Source organism: Zonotrichia albicollis, chromosome 4, assembly GCF_047830755.1.
Source record: "Zonotrichia albicollis isolate bZonAlb1 chromosome 4, bZonAlb1.hap1, whole genome shotgun sequence".
In the NCBI taxonomy this organism is placed as follows: Eukaryota; Metazoa; Chordata; class Aves; order Passeriformes; family Passerellidae; genus Zonotrichia; species Zonotrichia albicollis.
In genome coordinates, this window is record NC_133822.1 from 69,571,322 (window position 1) to 69,593,049 (window position 21,728).

The following is a 21,728-nucleotide window of genomic DNA, read 5'->3' on the forward strand; positions in this document are numbered from 1 at the left end:
CACTCGAAGTTGTGTCTTTCATTCAGCAGATATTTGCTGTATGCTGTTGATAGATTGTATGGTATCTGTGGGGAGGAAAAGAGCATTGCTCACTGAATTGAATTCCTGTCCAGATTAAAAATGTCAGGTTGTAATAAAACCTGATCTTTCATTACTTGGCTATTTTTAGTAATTAGATCATGATTACAAAACAGAAATATTTTGATAATTCATTAAGTTACATAAAAACACTAATCCTTCCACATAATGTTCTTGAATTGTCTAAATATAGCACAAGGCCATGAGGAGACAAAGACACACTAGCATATGTTGTGACCTTCAATATTTCTTTTATTTTAATGTTCTATTTTCTGTTCTTTGGAACACAGTTTTCCTGGAAAAAAACACATGACCATTAATAAACAGGTTTCTGAAAATTTCTTGGAAGCTGTATTCACAAATATACTACATTTTACTGCTTTGCTACAAGCTTGTTCAGTCCCAGCATAAACTTATTATTGAAAAATATCACTAGTCTTAAAAACATGTATGGTAAGAGGTATTTGGCCTTCTCCAGGGTTAGCTGGTTGAGAATTGTGTCAGCTGGCATAGTGGAGGGACAAGAGCCATTTGCCTTGATAGAGGGAAGACACTGCTATTTGTTAACTGCATTAAAGACATTAAAGTCTTTCTTGGGGCTTGGGAGAGGTCTGGATAAGCCGTATGTGAGGTGATAGTGGTACTGGGATATTCATAAATAGTATGATATGGTCTTACTAGTATTTTATCAAAAAAATTCACATTGTTGTGACACTTGTGGTGTTAGAATTATATACTAGTAGTATGCCTATAATGTGATGCTTAATCAGCAGAGATCAGCACATTTCCCCCAAGTTATTGGAAACTCTGTGTAGTATGCACATTTATCTATTTGGGCTCTGTAAGTGTCGTAGACATGTAGGATTATAAAAGAAAGGCCTTATGAAATCAGGCCTCACTCTGCTAAAATTGCCAAAGCTGGCCTGTCATTTCTTCTAAGTGCAGCTAACAAGCCATTTGCAAGTTCCCATGTGAAGCTATGTTGAGAATGAGAAGTTTGTTTAACACAGCAATCTATTCTGAGGATGAAAAACAAATACACCTGTGTGAATAAGATTTGTCTCATGGGAACCCACAAGGGGAAAATGTGAACATATCTAGAGAGAGAAAATTTGATAGCATATATAATAGTCCTTAGTAACCAATGAACTGAGTTTCACTGTATTGCTGACCAATTAGGTTGAACACAGTGCCTTCTGATATTTCCTATAAACATGAGCTTTGTGAATAAAGAATTGGCTTACTGCATGAAGAAAATGGAGTCTTGGTTGATCTCTTCCCACATATGGTGACCCTGAAGATGTGATCAAAGCAAGACAAACAGCCTGTCGTGAAAGAAGAAGATGAAATGAGCCAAGCTGACCACAGGACTGGGCAGCACAACAAGACTTAGAGACAGAATATAGTTAGAGACAGAATATATATAGAATACAGATATAAAGTTATCAAAGGAAGATTGCAGCTGGCCGTGAGTATGGCCGAGGCAGTCACAAACAGCCTGCAGTGAGATGAGACACAGCAGACAAACACAACCATTGGCAGCATCACTGGCAACAGGATCAGCAGGAAAAGAAATTCAAGCAGTGAATGTACTTAGTAGCAAAAGGCTAAGGCTACAGTCAGCTTCAGCACAGAACAAGCAAAGACAAGAGACAGCTGGTGAAGAGGAACCTGGGCAGCGATTGCTCAGACCACAGATGGTGCAGAACACATAGAAGCAAACACAACTTCCAGGAGAAAGTGTGCACCCTGTGAGAGCAAAATTGCAGTCAGAGAAGGCAAATGTCATCCCCCTCACATTTGTGGGGAGAATATGCAGCTGAAAAAGTCAGGGAAAGTGAGGCAGCCTAAGAGTGAATAGTTGTCCTGGTTTGAAAGACAGGGGTCTGCTAGGGAGGGCAGGAGTCTCCCTCGGAATGAAGAATGTAAACCCCCTCCCTCCAAATTATTAAATTTTGAAATTAAGGGGCTCTCAGGCAAAGATATGGGAATAGCAATAACAGTTCTTTATTAGTATGTATAACAAAGCAAACAAAGAACAGCAGCTACAGCATTAATCATGAACAGGACCCAGAACCCCCTCCCGGCCTTTCCGGCAGTGGCACTTTCCCCTTCGGTGCAGTTCCGGGCACCGCCAGCAGGGGCGCCGCTGGCTCCCGGTGGGCCGGGCAGGTGCGGTGCTTCCCCCGTGCCTGCAGGGGGCGCTGTGGCGCGGGCTCGGGCAGCACATGGTAATGGCGGCTGGGCCCAGAGGAGAAGGGATGGAGGAGAGGCTTCTCTAAACAAACCGTGGGGCAGCCGGTCCCAGTGCCCCAGCAGGACTCTCGGAAGCAGCAAGATGGACTGGCAGCAATGAGCAGGAATCCTGGGATTACAGCGGTGGCGGCGAATTCCTTTCTCCAAGCCGCAGGTCCAATTGTCCTCTTCCAAAGCCCAGAGAGAGAGACTCCCCAACTCCTCAGCCCCTGTCTTTTGTGTGCCTCTATTCTTGTGGTATTCTTGTCCCCCCGTTACAGAAATTGCCAAAAATCAGAGGAATTCCCCCTCCTGCCATCTCAACCACCCAGCCATCAGTGCTTCTTAATGGGAAAAATGGGAAAAAATGGGAAAAAATTCCCCAAGTAACAAGGAAAGAAAAATCCAAACACCAACAATGGTTGAGAACTAGAAAATACATTGTGTCTGTTAAGGTGTGGGGAAACAAGCTGCAGAATAGAACTGTGATGTGGAAATGGCACGCAGGAACGTCAACTGCATGGAAACCTACATGACACAGAAAGAAAGCCAAACTGTGAGTTAAAAGAGGCAAAATATGTTGGGAACAGGAAAGTATGATAAGTATATGCTGATACTTTTGTTACTGTGTTTTGTGGTCCTGGGGCTGGTCCCTGATTCAGCAAATGGAGTTAGTGGAGCCCGAGGCTACACTCGGTTGCAGGCCTTTCTAGTGTTTTCTGCATTTGTCTTTTGGTGTTTTTCCCCTTACGGTGTGCAGTTTATAGGGTTTGTTTGTTATTGCCTTTTCCCCTCCTCTTTTTTAACCACAAATATTTTAACGGGGATAACAGACGTGCATCGGCACAGGACAGTGCTGTGATGGGTCCACATGGCTTCCATCGCCAGCACTGCCCAGTCATTCCAGAGTTAAGAATCTAATCCCTACTGATGGGATATGGTACAGCGGGCTCAGTTCATGGCCACAGGATGGTGCCGTGGAGTTTTCCCTTCCCTAGTTGGTGGCAGTGGTGGCAATGGGGCAGCTCACTCCCCCCCTTTTTGGTGCAGTTCCTGCCCATCGCTTGGGACCAGCTGATCTATGTTTAATTGCTGTTCATCTAATTGACCTGTTGTAGATATGGGGTGACACAGCGGGGCTCCCTTCACCCTGCCCAGGCTTGGCTGCTGCAGCTCTGCTTTTTTTGGGGTGGTTTTTTTTGGGCTTTTTTTGTTTGGTTTTTGGTTTTGATTTTTCGGGGGTTTTTTGTTTGTTTTTGTTGTTTGGTTTTTGGGTTTGATTTTTCGGGGGTTTTTTGTTTGTTTTTGTTGTTTTTGTTTTTTTGTGGTGGGGATGCCACCTTTTATTTTCAAAACAATGGGGACAGGCTGGGGACAAGGACAGGGGACAGGGATGGGGGACAGTGCCACCAAATTTTCTCCAAAACCTGGACCATGGCCCCAGGTGACAGAAGGGGTGATGTCCCCTGATCCCAGTGTGGCACCAGCCCCCCCTGCGGGGTGACAGAGGGCAGTGCAGGGGGGTGACAGAGAAGTGACACCAAGGGGACAGCGGTGGCATCTAAAACTTGAACTCCTTGTACTTCTTGCCCGCGCCACAGGCATCCTGGGACTGCGCCTTCCTTTTCTTCAGCTTCTTGGCGGTGTGCTCGGCCACCATGTCACTGAAGTCCTCCTTCTCCACCTGCGCCTGCTGCTCCCACATGTGCTCCTCATACTTCTGAGTCATGGCTGTGGAGTCCGGCTCCAGCTCCTCAGGGGCCAGCGCCACCTCCACGCCCTGTGCCTCTGTCACTGGCCCCCTGTGCCCCACCACTGCAGACATGTCATAGATGTGGGTGGAGCCCATCATGGCCGTGCCCATGGTCGCTGTGCGTTTTTCAGGGACCACTGTGAACAGCTGGAGGGTCTCACTCCCATCCATGGCCTCCTCGATTTTCTTTTTGCGGAGCTCGATCACCTCCGGTGTCTCCATCCCGGCTGGCACTGAGGAGAAGCCCCCTGGGGTAATCAACCCACTGTCAGCAGGGGTGATGAACCCTGTCTGGTTGGGTTTCTCTTCATTGCTCTCCTCCTCCTCCTCTTCCTCCTCCTCCTCAGATTCCTCATCCGATGGCTCCAGCGCTCCCCAGGGTGTGCGGTCGATCTCCTCCTCCTCCTTCATCTGGAACTTGGTGGTCTTGGTGCCGAACACGTCCCCGTAGAGCGGCTTCCCCGTCTCGTCCACGGGGGGCTTCCCCCATCCCCCAGCATGGTACCCAAAAGAGCAGCCCTGAGGGATGGGGGCATTGAGCCCCAGGATTTTGAGGTTGGGGTATGAGGGGGGTGGTCCGTAGTGCTACATGGCGATCAGCCATGGGGGGGACACCTTGTGGGCATTCGGCCCCATGGGCATGCCCAGTGCGATCCACAGCTCGTCCGAGAGGACACCCGGCTGCTACAGCTTCTGGGTTTTGCAGTCTCGGGGTCCTGGCCCCAGCTGAGGTCTCTGCTTAGGGCGAGGGGCAGCAAAGGGTCTCAGCGTCTCTGCAGGCTCTGTACTTTGTTCCTCACCTCCAGACATCACTTTGATCTCTTAATTCTGTGTTGGCTCGTTGTTTTGGGGGTCTTTTTGTAAGTGTGGTGGGGGTCCTCTCTCGTTGCATTCTGGATCTGATGTTATCTGCATGTACTCCCTTGTCTCTTCCTGAGAAGGGCCATCAACCTGGCTTTAGGCAGGGCGGTACTGATACAAAAAGGGGAATTCTCAACAATAGAGGGTTAACGACCGACACTTAACCGGTGGTTACAACATGCAGCTAACAAAGAACTCTCCTGGGCCAGCAATCAGCTCCCAACTCAACTTGTAACTCTGCAACCTTTTTTTTTTTTTTTTTAAATAGTAACTCTTTTTCTACTCATATAGCTTGACTAGCACTTTTAAAATCATACTGGTATTTTAGAATAAATACACTGTCTTCTTCTTTGTTGTGCTTCAGGAATGTTATTCACCAGTTTAGTACTCCTGCTAAAGCCACACTGCTGCTTCTCCCTCACTCCCCTCTAATTGGAGGCACAAAAGGCAAGGCTCACAGGTTGAGATAAGAGCAATTTACTAGAAACAGCAATGAGATAAGAAAGCCAACAGGAACAGCAACAGAGGTATACAAAGGAGGGAGTGATTCACCTGCAGAAATGCTCACCATGTACTCCTTGACAAATGAACAATGTTGGACGGATTCCCCCAGCCATATTTATTCCACTGAAGGAAGGACAGTCCTCACCTCCTGCCCCTGGCAACCACCTGAACTGGTGTTGAATAGTATCAGGATCCTGGCCATGTCCCCTCCCAGATACTGCAAAAGATTAACCTGTCCTGGCTGAAACCAGCACAGTCTTTAGTGTTGATTACGACTATCAATGCTGTGCCTGCCAGGGAGATAATATTTGAGTTGAAGCTAAGTTTCTTGTTTGTGGTGGAAAAATCAAAGCCTTCTAACTTGCACACTAAAGGTGAAGGGCACTGTGGGGTGCTGTGACTGTAAGAAAAAGAGGAAACTTCTCATAAATTGCAGATAGACTTTACATCCTTTTGAATTGTGAAAAAGCTCTTTAAAAATATTTATTAAATACAAGTTTTAAAGTAGCTGTTTCCTTCAGGGTGCACAATATGGAGGAGCAGTCAGCCAGTGGGATGTGGAGGTGAGGAGGCTGAGGGGTAGGGTAGCCCTTCTCTCCTGTCACATCTGAGTTCTGTAGCCAATCTCCCTGCTGTCCTTAGCTCTCTCCTGATCAGATTTATCAGAAAAAATCCTTATCTTACCTGGTTGTAAACTTACAATTCATTCTGGTTTTATTATGTAGTGCTACATTCTGCCAGTATGCAAACCCACAAAAAGTTCAGTCTTTGCCTTTGAGAAATTCTATTTTAGGCATATGATATAGTCTTGAAGAAATGAGGACAGAAACAAAAGAGGCGATAGAGAATGTAGGAAGATAATTTTGATTTTCAGACCATTTGATTTTGTTCAAGGTTTTGGCCATGGATGGGATTCATCTCAGTACATTTTACATTTAATCTCAGTACAGTTGCTTAAAATACAAGCATCTGTCCTAAACTAAGGAGCTGGGCTGCTCATGACCAAAGGAAAGCAGCAGATACCTCCAAAAGGTGATTTATCCCTCCCTAAAGAAGGTGATGGGATGGACTCTCCCTGTCTTTCTCCATTGACATGAAGGAAGCCCAAGTGATTTATTTAGATTGAATACTTACTTTTCACACAGCAAGAATAGTCCTAGGCTCAAATAATTTCATTTCTTGAAAAATGTATTGAAATTTTGAAGTGGTGGCTCTATTCCTGCCCCTTCCCTCGCTGCTGGTTGGTGTCTGTGAAGGGAATACATGCTGCAGTGCTGACAATTCCCATCCTTTGTGAGTACTGAGGATATGCCTTGGGCCTAAGCAATGACAGCCCTCAGACCTGTGATGACTTGAAAAATCACACACCAGTGCTATCTACCCTCCAGCCAGCATGGGACGAGTGATGCATTATAAATCCAGATCCTTTACCAGTGCAGAGATTAAAGAAGCAAGAAAGAAGTTTCTTAATCCCTGCCTCAAGCAGTTTAAAACCTCCTTCTTGCTTGGGGTCCTACATAAATCAGAGCAGAGGACTGGCTATATTCTGCAAATAAATCTTCCTTGATATTTACTTCTCACATAACTTCTCTGTAACAAATTCTGAATTCCCCGTGAAATACGTTAATAAAATGTCAACCAGTTTATAATTTAGTAGCATCATAGTAATAATACTTTCTTCAGTTATATGTGTCTCTTCCAGGCAACATTTGATATATTGCTTGCAGATAAAAAGTGAAATTAGTATCTTAATATATCATTTAGTCTTTTTCCTAATACCAAAACCCACTAAGTGTAAACCATCTGTACAATAATTAATCATGCATAAGTGCAGACCAAATGAAGATTAAATCAGCCTGAAAAAAGTCTCTCACAAGTAATTTCCACATGCATTTGAGGAAAATAATTTCAAAAAAATTAAGTATAAGAATTATTTCCACTACAGTTAATAATTATAATAATGGCAGAGGACACTTAGTACAGAGCATTGCAATAGGATTAAAGAACACACCTTTCATTTTTTCCAAAAGAATAGGAAGAACCAAAGGACAAGGCAGTGATTAATTTATAAAACATATTTTGCTCCTGTAGAAAACCTTCTGTTTAAGGATGTGTGATGATGACTATCATCACTATCATGAATTGAACCTTACAAACAGTCAGAGAACTGATAATAAATATGTCACCTCTAAAATTGTGTATCAAGGCAACCTGCCATTCTGGAAACTGGAATCACAGTGCCACATGTTTCAACAGATACCAGAGAACAGTGGCCAGTTCTGACGTGAGCTGTTGGACACTATTTCAGAGCTTCTCCATCACCGTATTGCCTGTGACTGTGCTGTACCCCACACATCAATGCTGTCCTGTGCTTGCTGCTGGGGACAGTTACAGGCAAAACTCGTGCTGAAATGCAAAGCCATGACTCAAGTTGTCCTGTTGTCTTCAGCTTTAAATTGAGAAAAGCATAGTGCTCACACTGAAGATCCAGAGTTTGAATTATTTCAGATTTGGCTCAGTATGTCCACACAAGTGCAATCACAGCTGTCTGGCAGGCATGTTTACAGTCACCTCAGAACCCCAAACAGCCCTTCAGAGCATTCACACTCCTGCTGTGTGAATCCTTTTTAGCCCATGATCAGATAATCCAGGGCCACTAGACTTCTGATGCTAACTAGTTATAAAGACTTTGATATTTGATTTCAAACCAGACCAACTGAACAGATGTTTAATTAAACAACAGACAAGGTGTTGTTTGTCAGCATTTTAAGAATCCCAGCCTTCTGTTTTCACTTGCATGAACTTTTTCTGCCATGAACTTAACCTGTCACAATTGTCTTTCAGTGAATATATTTGCTGATGCCAGAAGCAGAAGGAGTTCACAAATCAAGCTTTTGACAGGTTGCAGGCTGGGTCTCATTCTCACCTACACCTTGGTGCCTCAGGGGACGTGCTGTCTTCTCCAGCTGAAGTGCACAGGTATGCCTTTTCTTGCTTCCCTCACTCAGCTCTGCTCATTCCCAGCTGAGACACTGGGCTGCCTGGAACCCAGGTAAGACCTCTTCAGTATTTAATTTTCCTGTTAAGCATGGAACCAAAATTTGTTGGGGTTTTTCTAGTCCTTTTTGTCCATTAAAGGGAGTGAGGTTTAGAGAGTATCACTTGTGTTACACATCACAGTGTTAGGGTAGGGATTGGATGTGTAACTGCCAAGATTGCTCACCATGGGCACCTGTTTTTCACTGCAGTGCTGTGGCAGTGGTTGCAGCTTAAATCATCTCTGAGTCTGTTCATTATTCTGACAGAGTATAAAATTTGAAGTCCAGCACAGAGGGAAAATATTTGCTCAGTTTTGCTTCAGACAGTTGATCTTTGGCCAGGTCTCTGTAGCCAGGCACAGCTGCTTGGATGCTCAGCAGCATCATCTCCCTGTCACATGCCAGGCCCTCTGTGGTTGTGGCAGGTGAGAGCAGCTGCAGCAGCATGAAAGCCTGGTGACTCTTGCTAGCTTTCCTGCCTGAAGTACTCATCTAGGTACTGCCTGAAGTGGTTGCTGAAGTGCTTATCTGGGTACAGCTGTTGTGTTGTGTGCTGCATAAAGCTGGGTGCACCAAGCCCACATGGAGTCTGTAACACCTGAAGTGCTTTTGTTTATGTTCCCACTTCTCTGGGGGTGTGTTTCATTTAAGCTCACTTAGTACAGTGATGGCTGTGTGAGGAACAAGAACATAGCTGGGAACTGGTTCTTGGCCATGCTCATACAGGGATGTCCCAGCAGCTGGAACTGTTTCAGGGTGCACCAGCCTCACTGGTTCCTACAGGTGAAGAAAGGTGGAAGTTGCAAAGATGGGGGCAGGTTTGGTTTGGGAGTTCTACTTGGTAGCAGGGTGTTGGATTGCCTTTTATACCCATGGCTGCCCTTTGTTTTTCCAACAGTTTTGTGTTGGCAAGTCTCACTTTCTTCCAGTAGATAGGAAGAGGAAGGATGTCATAATGTCACAATCAATCTCTCTTGGACTTGTGCTGAGTTTCACCTGTACAATTTTTTTGCACTGATGCTGACATTGCCTGGTTTTCTTCACTAAACATTAAGATGCACTTATTCTGACAAATAGGTTTCTGACAAAATTCATAGCACCTGACATCAGGCACTTCTCAGTGGCATCTCTGACTATCTTTTAAATTAATGAAAACAAACTAGAATCTCCAGAGAAAGAGCTAGATCTCTGCAAACAGCCTTGCAGAATCCACTTGGAATTGTGGTGGTTTTTTAAAATTTGATTCCTGCAGTATTTTAGCTGATAGCATTCTGGTTATATTTTATACTAAGCGTAAATATGTTTTCAAGGTCTTCTCTGGAAGCCTTTGTGAAGTGCTTCTCTGCTTTCATTCCAGTTTCAGTGCTGAAGCTTGCATCATGAGATTTTTTTTTCTCCAACTAAATCAAAGCCAGGGTTTCCTTTTAGTCTTTATATTCTTATTACATCTCTGTCACTTCACTAAAGGCTGGTTCTGGGTACACCTGTGTGCCCTGGTGAGCGAGGGCACCAAGTGATGGACCAGTTTTTCTCTTGCAGCAGTACCAGTCAGAGTTTGATGGGGAGGCATGAGGCTGGGGCTGGCCATCCTGTTACACCTCAGTAAGTACAGATGCTACAGTGACTCAGGCCAATTTTGATATATTATCATATGATTTACACACCTTTCCAAGATTTTGTTGAAGCACTTCTTTTAAGGAAATGCTATTGAGAAACACTTGACAGTGAATCCTTATTCCCCACTCTCCTGCCAGTGAGGGACGTATGACTTATGATATCTTCAAGTACAAAGAAGACACACATGTTGTAAATGAGTCTGATTCGGGTCCTGAAAGGGGCAATCAACATCTGCTAATGAATAATCAGCATGGATTTGTATAACTAAAAAGAGCAGGCTAATTAAACATAGGCACTGCTTTACATCTGAAGAGTCATGTCACTCATTATTCGAATTATAGCCCGAGCCCTAGACTGAAATTTGGTGTTAAATGCTGTATTTTTACTGTGGTAGTTGTATTTCTGGTGTTTTGTGGGATCTTCAAGTATTAGTTGTAGGGTTTTTTTAACTGCACCTTTTCTAACAAGTTGAGCCAAGTAAAGCTGAATGGATATAGCCTCCAAGGTACCCATTCCTTTGCAGAGTTTCAGGACAGAACTTGTTTAAAAGGAAAAGCCCTGTAAGGGAAGTCTTAATATAATAGGGAAGATACTGAAAGTTGTTTCAGGCTAAACAAAGAAGTTCTGCAATTATTCAGAGAATTCAGAATTACTCTTTTAATTTATTAATGACCACTTCATGGGGTCTGACAGGGTTCTGACACTGGGCTAGGGATTCATTGCAAATTAAAAGAAAATCGAGGGGGCCCCGATATCAATCCTGGTCTCAATCCTGGTCTCATTTCCACCATTATAACTTGGAACACTTATTTCAACAGAAATAAGTGGAAATAATTCAAATCTGTCTCTATTCACAGAGTCAATTGAAATTTGACAATCCTTTTTTGTAGGATTGCTGGCAATGGGTATGTAAGGGTGGGAAGCATAATAAATTATTGCTCATGGCACATTTCTTTTCAGTAAAAATGCCAATGTGCTGAAAATTTAAGTTTTAGTATAGATTTGCAATATGCTAGCTCTATTTTTTTTTTATTATTTTGCAGCTGGTGTGTTCGTTACTGAAGTTCTTTAAAAACGTATAAGTAAGGACAAAAGGGGTACAGGCAAAGGATAATTGAGTTTTCTGCTTGTGTTGGGATTTAACTGTTTTTGTCTGGAGAATACTGCTGGCTACACAAACCAATTTAATCTTTCTTTGGTCTTCTGTTATGCTTAGTGCTGATAAGGCCCCAGCATGCACAGCATGACTGTGGGGCTGGGTCCTGCCACCCAGCCCTTGGGGACCTCCTCCAGGGCCGCAGCAAGCGACTGACAGCCTCGTCAACCTGTGGCATGAGCAGCCCTCAGAAGTACTGCATCATAGGCTACCTGGAGGTTGGTCTGCTCTTTCTTCTTTAATAAACTGAGCTCTTCTTGCTAACCATATCCTCACTCCTCCTACTAACCTTGTTCTCATCTGTATAGGGAATTTGCCCAGACTGGGAAGTTCCTGAATAATTATCACACAGTGTGACATTAAGTCTGGTGAGAGGCTGTGCCTCTCTGCAGCACATACGGAGGGTTTGGCAGCAAACAGCCTCCACAGGGATGTGTATCTTCTCAAGGGGGAGAAGCATCCCTGAGATGCACAGGGATGGAGCACAGGGATTTCTGAAGGAGCTTTGCTCTGCAAGTCCTCTTCCCATTCAGGTCCCAGAGGTGAAGCCCATGGTCTGTGTGTGAGCGGGGTCCCACAGGCTGCAGGGCCTTCTCCAGAGGACATGTCCATATGGTGTTGAGACCTGAGGCAGCCTGTTAAGAGAGTCACACCATACAATCTCCTCTCTTTTGATCTGAAATGAGGCCAGTGTTGCTGAGAGCAGAAAGCAGCCTCTGAAAAAGGAAGACCTAATGCTGGGGTCCAGGCTTTGGCCATATGTGTGGGTCAGCAGATCCAAAATGTGGCTGACCAGAGGGATGCCTCTCACTCCCTGGCTGCAGTGAGGAGGGGGAACCACTGGGTATATGGAAGGTGTGCAGAAATGAGGATTCCCCTGTTGTACATCCTGGAGGACTTGGCCCCAATGAGCTAATGAATTGTCACAAATAGAAATATTGTCACTAAATAACTGCCTAGGCTGAAGAGGAAGTTAAAATACAGCTTAATTTATAAACAACTGAAAATAATTACAGTTTATGACCTTCCAGCTTAATGTTGTGACACATTTGCAGAGTAAAGTATGGACATGGAACCAAGCACTGCTCCAAGTTGCACATTGTATCCACAGTTTCCTGCAAAATGTAAATATCTCTTTCCTTTGCTAAAATAGCCTGAATCATCTTTCTGGTCCTAAAGCTTGATGATTGCCTTTTATTCTTGCTTTTTAGGAGGAGATCAAAAAGCAATAAAAAAATTAATATGTTCACTTGCCTGTACTTATCCTTTGAATTATGTAAATACAGACTCATGAAGAGGAGCAGCTGTTCTGCAATAATCCCTGTGATTTAATGCTGCTTCAACATATCTTGACCCCTGGTGGCTGTCTCCTGAAGAGGGTGAAAACCACAAACTGCTGCTTTGCAGAGCTTGAGAGAGACCCTTTGTCAATGTGCTCTGTTCCATCAGCTTGCCTTAAATGTGTTGTTGCACCTACAGTGCATCAGAATGCCACTTCACTTTCAATTTGCTTTCTCACCAGCACATTTTGAATTCTTTGCTGGAGGCAGACCAGGAAGTTTTGCATCTTACATCTTGTAAACCAAAGCTCTTCCTCTTCTCTCCTGATGACCTGCGGCAGATTTCTTAAGAGCAAACCTTACTCATGAAAGTGGGTATTAGTCAATGTGGCAAGCTACCAAAAGCCAGGATTTAGCTGGGATTCAGATGGGGAAAAAATAAAATTCAACTGCTTTGTGTTTGGAAAGCAGCACTACAAGTAATTTTTAGTCTTTAATATGTCTTACTGTTTTTAAAATGTAGGTTAAGTGGGTTTTAGCTCAATGATTGGATTTACTACTTACATATGTTTTGAAAGGAAAAGACAGGGCACTCAGTGTTGAGGAGTGTACAAAGCTCCACAATTCAGAGGCAAGTGGGATCTGCCAGACATGGACATGCACATGCTTGTCCTTTGGAGCAGATTTTTATGGAGCAACCTTCAACATAAGTTGCCCCAGTGTCATATTGTATGTCTACAAGAACCAGAGTATGAGTGTGCATGGTCCTTCCAACTGCTTCAACAACCCAGACTCTCCTTACTCTCCTCTCTTTGTGAAATGAGATGATAGACTGGGTCTTTTTTGAATTTTTCACTCATCTTCTAAAATGTGCTTTCATACATTTGTCAAGTGTAGTATAGAATGACTGAATGTTATACATAATTACCATGGTTAAAATACATTAATTATACCTGTGAATCTATATATCTTCATTTATTTAAATGCAAATAATTCCTGGGTGATTTCATAATGCAAAGATGTTAAAACCATTCCCAGTTCTTTGTGGATCCTGAGTGTGCCACCCATTTCCTTCTGGGTAATTTCCAGCCTCCCAGCCATGGGTACTGAACTCATTCCTCCTCCTTCAGTTCCCTCTGGGATGCTGTGTCATCCCCTGTTCCTCCTGCCCCTGTCCCCACCAGCCAGGCACACAGCTTGGGCATCACCTTCTGCTGTGGCTTATTCCTGCATCCTCACACTATGCTCTGCCCAAATCTCCTGGAGTGTCTGTGCAGTGCATCCACCCCTGCCCACCCTGCTGAACACTTCCCTGGGACCCTGCTGGCTGTTATGGCTGCTCTGGCTCTCCACATGGCCCAGCACAGGCCATCTGCCACCCCAGCATGTTAACCTTGTCACTTCTTCTTGCTCTGCCACTCAATCCCCATCTTATCACCTTAAACAGGAACATTTGGCCTCATTTGAAAGCCTCTCATTCAGAACTGAGATATCAGTTAATCATAACTACCTTCATCTTCTGCTTGTAGCATTTTCAAATAAGACCCTTGTATCCTATTGATATCCTGATTTTCCCTCTTTGCATTGGTTTAAACTTTCCCAGTTCCCCTACACTTCAAAAGACACTGACAGCAGTCAGGGTGGTGGTGTCATCCCAAACCAGCTACCTACCTGGTACCTGGTCGTACTGAGATCCCTTCTCCACAACTGAAAAGTGCAATTTTTATAAAGTACCTGGGGAAGACCATGACCAGCCCTTACTATGTGCATGCTTCGTGCATATGATGGTTCTCTTGGGCTTGTATATGAAAAGCCTGAGTGATTAAAAGCCCAGGCATCCAAAGCAGCAAGACAGGTTCTAGCCTTGCAATGGCATAAATATATGTACATCCAGCTAATTTTTAGTGAAGAATCCAAATTAAGCTTTTATTCTGCTCATTTTGTTTTCCAGGCTGAAGAGAAGTGCTTTCTCTGTGATTCCAGATACCCATATAATCCTTACACCCAGCACAACAGTCACATGGTAGAAAATGTTATCACAGCCTTTGAGCCTGACAGGAAAAAGAAGTGGTGGCAGTCAGAAAATGGTAAGTTCCCTAGATAAAATATTACTGCAAATGTTGCTGTGGGATTTCTTTACATAATTGGCTTTCACAAAATTGCCTTCATGAAGAGTTGAATCCTGAGTGATTTAAACCCATTTGTGTGTCGCAAGATAAGATTTCAGGAAGTCTGTGTTTCTATGGACAAGTTTTAAACTCAGCACCCCCAAGAGCTGGCCAGAGGACGTGTGGCAATGCTGGTTATACATGAAAGCCATGTATTTTCCACTGGCTGTCTTCCCTGACAGAGAGTTTTCATTTGGGGCAAAATATACATTTGCCTACAGATGTAATGTAAAGACAGTCTGTAAAACACAAATACTCATTTAAAAATTATTTTTAAAGAACTAATGATTTAGGAAAAAAATTAAATAAAGCCTGGCTATGAGCTCCCTTATTCTGATATTCCCAAGTTCCTTTTCTGCAGGGCTGTTCTGGATCCATTCATCCCCCAGCTTGTATTGGTTCTGGGGATTGTCCTAACCCAGCTGTAGCACCTTGCACTTGTCTTTGACAAATCTCATCAGATTCCCATGGCCCCACATCCTGAGCTTTTCCAGGTCCTTCTGGATGGTCACTGATCCTTCACATGTGTCAACAGCGCCACTAGGCTTGGTGTCCTCTACAACTTGCAATCCCAGAATTGATGAAAATAGTGTCCTTACAGCTTCTCTGGGAAGACATGCTAGGAGGAATAACATTTACTCTGTCTTATTTGACATACAGTGATTATGTGAAAAACATTTCACTGGTTGGAAATTAAGGCATAGAAAAATAAGATAATTTGTCACCTCTGTTTTCAGTATCCAAGTGAAAATCCATAAGCCTTGTTTTTCATGGAGTTTAGCAAGGATCTGTCACCAGCTTTGGACACCACTGCCAATAAAACCATGGGCTGGCTGTGAGAGGAGCTTTCCTTGTTCTATCTTTCTTCTGGGATGGGGTCTCATGCACAGCCTGGTCAGGAGTCCTGAGATGGTGCATGCAGATGTGAACAATGGGGAGGGATATCAGCTGAGCTCCTGAAACTCTCTACAGAGAGTGGTGACTTCTAGAGTCTTTTTCTATATTCATTGCAGTTTTGGAAGGTGCCTGGTGCAGTAGTTCTGCCCATGACAAATTTCAGATCTGGAAGTATAGAAGGGTTTATATAAACAGTTCTGTTTAGCATGAAGAAAACACCTCATTTTATTAGTTCTCTTTTTCTTTCTTAGCAATAAGTGAATTATTTGAATGGATTATAAGAAATAAACCTAACTGGATATAGAAACACACAAACCCAGCACCCTGCCATGACCATCATTTACAGTCTGAATTATGTGAGCAGGACATTCAGCCACCTCCTGCACTCTCAGTGACATGCAGCATTGCTGGTGACAGTGCCAGGAAGGCAGCACATTGTATTGCCCCAGAGTGAGGTCCAGATGCACAGAGGGTGCCCTAAAGGGTCTAGCTGCTCTGCTGGAAAAGGCATCTTTAAATCCTCCATGGGAAAACTGTCTCAGCAACCCCTTCAATGTACACATTGTGCACTTCATTTTCATTCTCTTTTCAGGCATTGACCATGTGAGCATTAGATTGGACCTAGAAACTTTATTCCAATTCAGCCATCTTATCCTGACATTTAAGGTACATCTTTTACCAGAGCTTTTATGTAAGATTATACACTAATTAACCACAGGAATAAATTGCTTAGAGAGGCAATGAAAGCTCCATCTTTAGAGGTTTGTAAGGACAGGTTAGATAAACACCTGTCAAGTATTGTTAAATTATATTTGATCCTGCCTTAGGGGAGGAGGATAGACTGAACAGCTTCCTATTTGTGTGCCTTCTGAACCTATTTTCTATAAAGCCAAGAATTAAAACTGAAAAAATACTTTGCAAAATTACACTCGAAAAATGTGGAACATATCTGAACTGCAGTTGCTCTTTCAATTTAGTTCTGTTCATGCATATCAATTCTGATCCAGATGATTACAATTTTTTTTGTACTAAATTCCTAATTGTTGTGGTAAACTTCCTTACTTAGAAAGTAATCACATATCTATATGAAATGTTACCTTTCCCTTTTGCTGGAGAGAGGTTCTAATGAGCTTTTTCAGAGACCCCTGTAACCATCACAGTACCTGTAACAAATACAAAATACCTCTCAAACAGAAAATTTTAGCATCCTCCAAAGAGGAATATCAATGTAACAACCCCTGAGGTGTCTTATTAATGCTGGCTTAGGGAATTCTTGAAATGTTTCTTGCAGACATTTCGGCCTGCAGCAATGCTGGTTGAGCGCTCTACTGATTTTGGTCAGACCTGGAAAGTGTTTAGATATTTTGCACATGATTGTGCAGCTTCTTTCCCCAACATCTCTACTGGTCCAGCAAAAAGTGTTGGAGATGTTGTTTGTGATTCAAGATATTCAGACATCGAGCCCTCCACTGAAGGCGAGGTACAGTCAAGTGTCTGTTTGTATGAGTTCAAATCATTTGTGGAACTGAAGGTCTGTTGTCTGTGTCTGCTAAAAACAGAGGCCTGTCCTTTGATCCCTTTGGTGGCTGCTCATCTCATCTCTAGAGCTTTATTGATTTGTTTTGCAGGTTGTTTTAAAAGCCTTGGATCCCAGCTTTGAAATAGAAAATCCATATGTGCCATATATCCAAGGTATGGACACTACATGTTTTGTCTAGAGACACTTTGCTGGTATTTTTTGTTTTGTACACTGAAAAGGGTCAACAGCTCAGCTGGTGTAACTCAATGATGTTGAAAATTAGGTACTTAAAGACCTTAGGGACACATTGTGTTAATAAATGGAATGGGCCAGTCTTGCTCTCTAGCCCTGGGGGCAAACAGCAAAGCTCTGCAGAGCTCTCCATGAAGCTAAACTGTCTTTCCCTCTGGATTCAGGCCCAATCCACACTGCTTTCTGAGAGCAGTCCCAGAGGTACACATGAACCCCTGAAGACAGTGGCTGGGAAAGTGCAGAGCCATACCAAGTAGGATGCTAACACTGTAGGATGCCTATAGTGACAGCTGTGTGCCAGGAGTGGGTACCTGCACTGCACTGCCACTGTAGGCATTACTGATTTTGGCCAATATTGGATCATTTTCATAATTTCTTCACTATGGGAATATTCTTGGATGACTGATTCAAGCTGAAGATTTCATACTGTTCATTTTAGCCTGAACTTGGGCTACTGCTCTCTCTTCTTTCCTTCCAGATCTCATTACACTGACAAACCTAAGGATCAATTTTACTAAACTCCACACCCTTGGAGATGCTCTGCTTGGGAGGAGGAACAGTGATCCCCTTGAGAAGTACTACTATGCCATCTATGAGATGGTTGTGAGGGGCAGCTGCTTTTGCAATGGCCATGCCAGCCAGTGTGATTCCATGCAGAACCTCCGGGGAGACGTTTTCCATCAGTCCGGGATGGTGCGTCCTTAACGCTGTCCCCAAAAAGGGGAGTCTCAGTTGGTGTTTAGTGAGAAGGAAGAGATGGAGGGAGGGAGCTGAAGGAAGATCTCTGATAATCTTTGGATTGGCCACTTGCAATTGCTGGTTGTAAAATGTTTCAATGCAGACTCTTCCTTTAAAACCCGGGGTTGGAATGCACAGAAGCTGTCTTTGTTGGCTCTACTGTGGTGTTTCAAAAGCAACTGGGACAAGACATGTTGATAATAGCAGCAGAATTCCAGAGCTGTAATGGTGCAAATGTAATGCAGTAAGTAGCCTATGGCATGTGCAGACTTGAATGGCCACTTGTTGGGTGCATTCCACACTCCAGCTGGGCTCGGAGGCTCTGCAGCGGGAGAGGAGGCATTGGCACAAAGAATAGTTCATAATGCAAAGCTAACCCATGAAAAATGGATTATTAAAAGTTCCAGTAATGTGATTGCAAGTTTTTTCCCTCTGGAAACTAGAGGGTTTTTTCTCCTGGAAAATATGTATCACAATATGAAGACATATAGGGAGAGAGAGAAATAATCTAAAATGTTGATGTCTGCTTTGATATCTCTATAAGTAATTTTTTTCTAAATATTGCTCAGTGACTTTAATATTTGGAGGTATTCTCCAGATCTTTGACTCAAATAATTGAAAATTATGTCAGCTGAGGGAGCCAAAGAGCTTCAAATTTTCCTGATCTTGCTGACATACCTTAAGCAAATATTTCCCTCTCCTCTCCTCTCCTCTCCTCTCCTCTCCTCTCCTCTCCTCTCCTCTCCTCTCCTCTCCTCTCCTCTCCTCTCCTCTCCTCTCCTCTCCTCTCCTCTCCTCTCCTCTCCTCTCCTCTCCTCTCCTCTCCTCTCCTCTCCTCTCCTCTCCTCTCCTCTCCTCTCCTCTCCTCTCCTCTCCTCTCCTCTCCTCTCCTCTCCTCTCCTCTCCTCATTTGTCACCTTATCTGCTCTCTGTTCTCACCACATTACAGGTCCATGGGAGATGTATCTGCCACCATAACACTGAAGGTTTCTCTTGTGAAAGATGTAAAGATTTCTACCATGATGCTCCCTGGAGGCCAGCTGAAGGGACACAAGATAATGCTTGCAAACGTAACTCAAACGTGATATCTTCCTTTTGAATAACCAGGAGTGGGTGTGGCACAATCCTAGTACAATCCATAATGGGATGGCCAAGTTTCTGGGAGGGAGACTTTTCCATGCCTCATACAGAAAATCAGATTCCTGCATCCACAGGTGCAGTGTTATCCTACAAGAGGAAGAGCTGTTTCATGTTCTTATTCTTCATACAGAAAAAAAAACCCAAAACAAAACAACAAAGAGGAGAAAAAGCAGCTAATGCAAAAAAGATAATTCATTGGTTTGCACAGTGTTTTTCATGTGAGTGAAAGAATTTAGAAAAGGCTAAATTATTCATTTCCACAATAATGAGTAATGCAGTATACACAAGAATAATGTATTAGGATCTGTAACAAATATTCAGCTAGAGATTTCTTCAGCAGAGCAGTGTTCCCCACTGCATATCAGGCACACTCACCTGCATTTCCAAGTTTAGGATACAGTTCTGTCTGAAAACTCCAATTTTTTTTCCCCCAGCTGTAACACACAAGGCCTGGGAATAATCTTGCTGGGCACTGGAATCATACAAGTAACCAGTAACCCTGTGTAAAGTGTAGACAGCAATGTGGCCAGAGCACAGCATTTGCATGGTGTGAAACACCCCCTGTTTGCTTTGGTTTCAGGTTGTAACTGCAACAGCCACTCCAGCAGGTGCCACTTTGACATGGCTGTGTACCAGGCCAGCGGTGGGGTCAGCGGTGGCGTTTGTGAGGACTGCCAGGACAACACCACCGGCCAGCACTGCGACACCTGCAAACCTTCCTTCTACCGGGACCCGCTCAAAGCCATCTCAGACCCTCGGCCGTGCCTCCGTAAGCCTCCCTTTTAGCTGCTGTATGGGTGACTCAAACCAGGGCTGCTCTGTTAGTGCTCAGGAACTCATAATCACAGAATGATTGTATGCAGCTGCTTTTATTGAAGAGCTCTGGGTGTCAGGGGTACAGACCCAAATCTGACCTGACATGGGTTTGGGATGAACACGTTTTTATTCCCTTATCATTATATAACTACATATTAATTATTAAATTTATAATGTTCTATTGTATACATTGATTTCATCCAAGCATGGATTCTTGTAATTTCCATCAAACGCTCCAAACATAATTTCTCATGATTCTTGTTACAATTAAACAATAATTATATCCAATTACCAAACAATCATTGCATTTAACAATCATATCATTTATCATATAACAATCATATAATTTATCATAGTCATTTAATGATTATACAGGTGCAGTTTTGCATGATCCAGTAAAGCCTAACATTTTCCCAGAGTCTACCAGGCCCAACCTTTCTTTCCAACTCCCCTGAATATCCCATGATTTTAGAAACATTTTATCCCTGTACTATCAGTTCTGGTTCCCTTTACTCTGAGCCCTATGGCCATACCCATGCTTAAATGTCCACATGGATGTAAAAATGTTACCAAACCTACAGCATCCAAACTGCCCTACTAAGCAGCTGCATGACAGTATCCTCCAACCAGCATTGTGAAAAGAGCTGCATATTGCAACTCCTTGCTAAACAGAGCTTAGAAATCCAGCGAAGCTATCATTTTTCTTAAACAAGGTCAATATAAATATGAATAGCAGTAGTGATGTTGCTTCAGTGATTACAGAAGAGGCTCCAAAATGATGGGAGGAGTAAATAACTTTTGCTAGATACCTGCTATATGCAAGAAAAATAATCTTTCAGACATGAAAGCTCTTCTTCTGAAAGATGACCTAAATTCATTATTAACGTAGAATGGAGAAAACACTCCGAGTATTATTTAATTGCAGCAATTGACTGGCATGAAAAGTCCTTAAGGAGGCAAGGGCAGATCACCAGCAGCTCTGTAATTGCATTTTCACGCTTACATCTACCGGTGCTGTTTTTGTGTGTGTCCTGGCCCTGCGAGCAGCATGCAGCTGTGACCCCGCGGGGACCCTGCCCGGGGCCGTGTGCGAGAGCCGCACGGAGCCCGCGCTGGGCACGGTGGCGGGGCGCTGCCCCTGCAAGGACAACGTGGAGGGCGCTCGCTGCGACAAGTGCAAGGCAAACTACTACGGGCTGAGCAGCAGCGACCCCCTGGGCTGCCAGCGTAAGTAAAACATCCCTGCTAGTCTCCTTTCCAAAGCCTTTTTGGGGCAGGGAGGTAGTTGAACGCACAGATCCACACACGAATGCTCTACTTGAGTCACAAATACCCAATTGCCTACTGTAATTTAATGTCAACAAAATTCAAGGTTTCTGGTGCAGCGTCCAAGACTGAAAAAATGCAAAATCACTTTCAGAATCCATAGTATCTGTTATTTTAATAGTATATGCATAGTATCTGTTATATTAATAACAGATTAGGCTATTGTTAATAGAAGAGTTATTAAATATGCAACTTAATTGAAAAGGGATATTGAGATGACAGGAGCTGCTGCCTTGCCAAAAGAACTTCCAGCCAACCATTCCCCTGAGAAAGGCTTGGTGAAAGCACATCCCACCCCTGCCCAGGTGCACTGTGGGTTTGTGAGCACGTTATGCCAGCACCAGGTGCTC

The 21,728-nt window shown here is 43.6% G+C and overlaps 1 protein-coding gene across 1 annotated transcript in view; it reads left to right on the forward strand.

Annotated features, from left to right (window-relative positions):
• The first annotated feature begins 8,114 nt into the window (after positions 1-8,114).
• LAMB4 (laminin subunit beta 4) overlaps positions 8,115-21,728 on the forward strand; it is a 43,083-nt gene continuing 29,469 nt past the window's right edge. Inside the window, exons 1-11 of the mRNA XM_074540038.1 lie at positions 8,115-8,410; positions 10,009-10,071; positions 11,303-11,460; positions 14,474-14,609; positions 16,180-16,253; positions 16,879-17,067; positions 17,216-17,279; positions 17,837-18,051; positions 19,046-19,166; positions 19,817-20,005; positions 21,100-21,279. Of these exons, the coding sequence (XP_074396139.1) occupies positions 10,038-10,071; positions 11,303-11,460; positions 14,474-14,609; positions 16,180-16,253; positions 16,879-17,067; positions 17,216-17,279; positions 17,837-18,051; positions 19,046-19,166; positions 19,817-20,005; positions 21,100-21,279 (1,360 nt within the window). The 5' untranslated portion in view covers positions 8,115-8,410; positions 10,009-10,037. The remainder of the gene's footprint in view (positions 8,411-10,008; positions 10,072-11,302; positions 11,461-14,473; positions 14,610-16,179; positions 16,254-16,878; positions 17,068-17,215; positions 17,280-17,836; positions 18,052-19,045; positions 19,167-19,816; positions 20,006-21,099; positions 21,280-21,728) is intronic.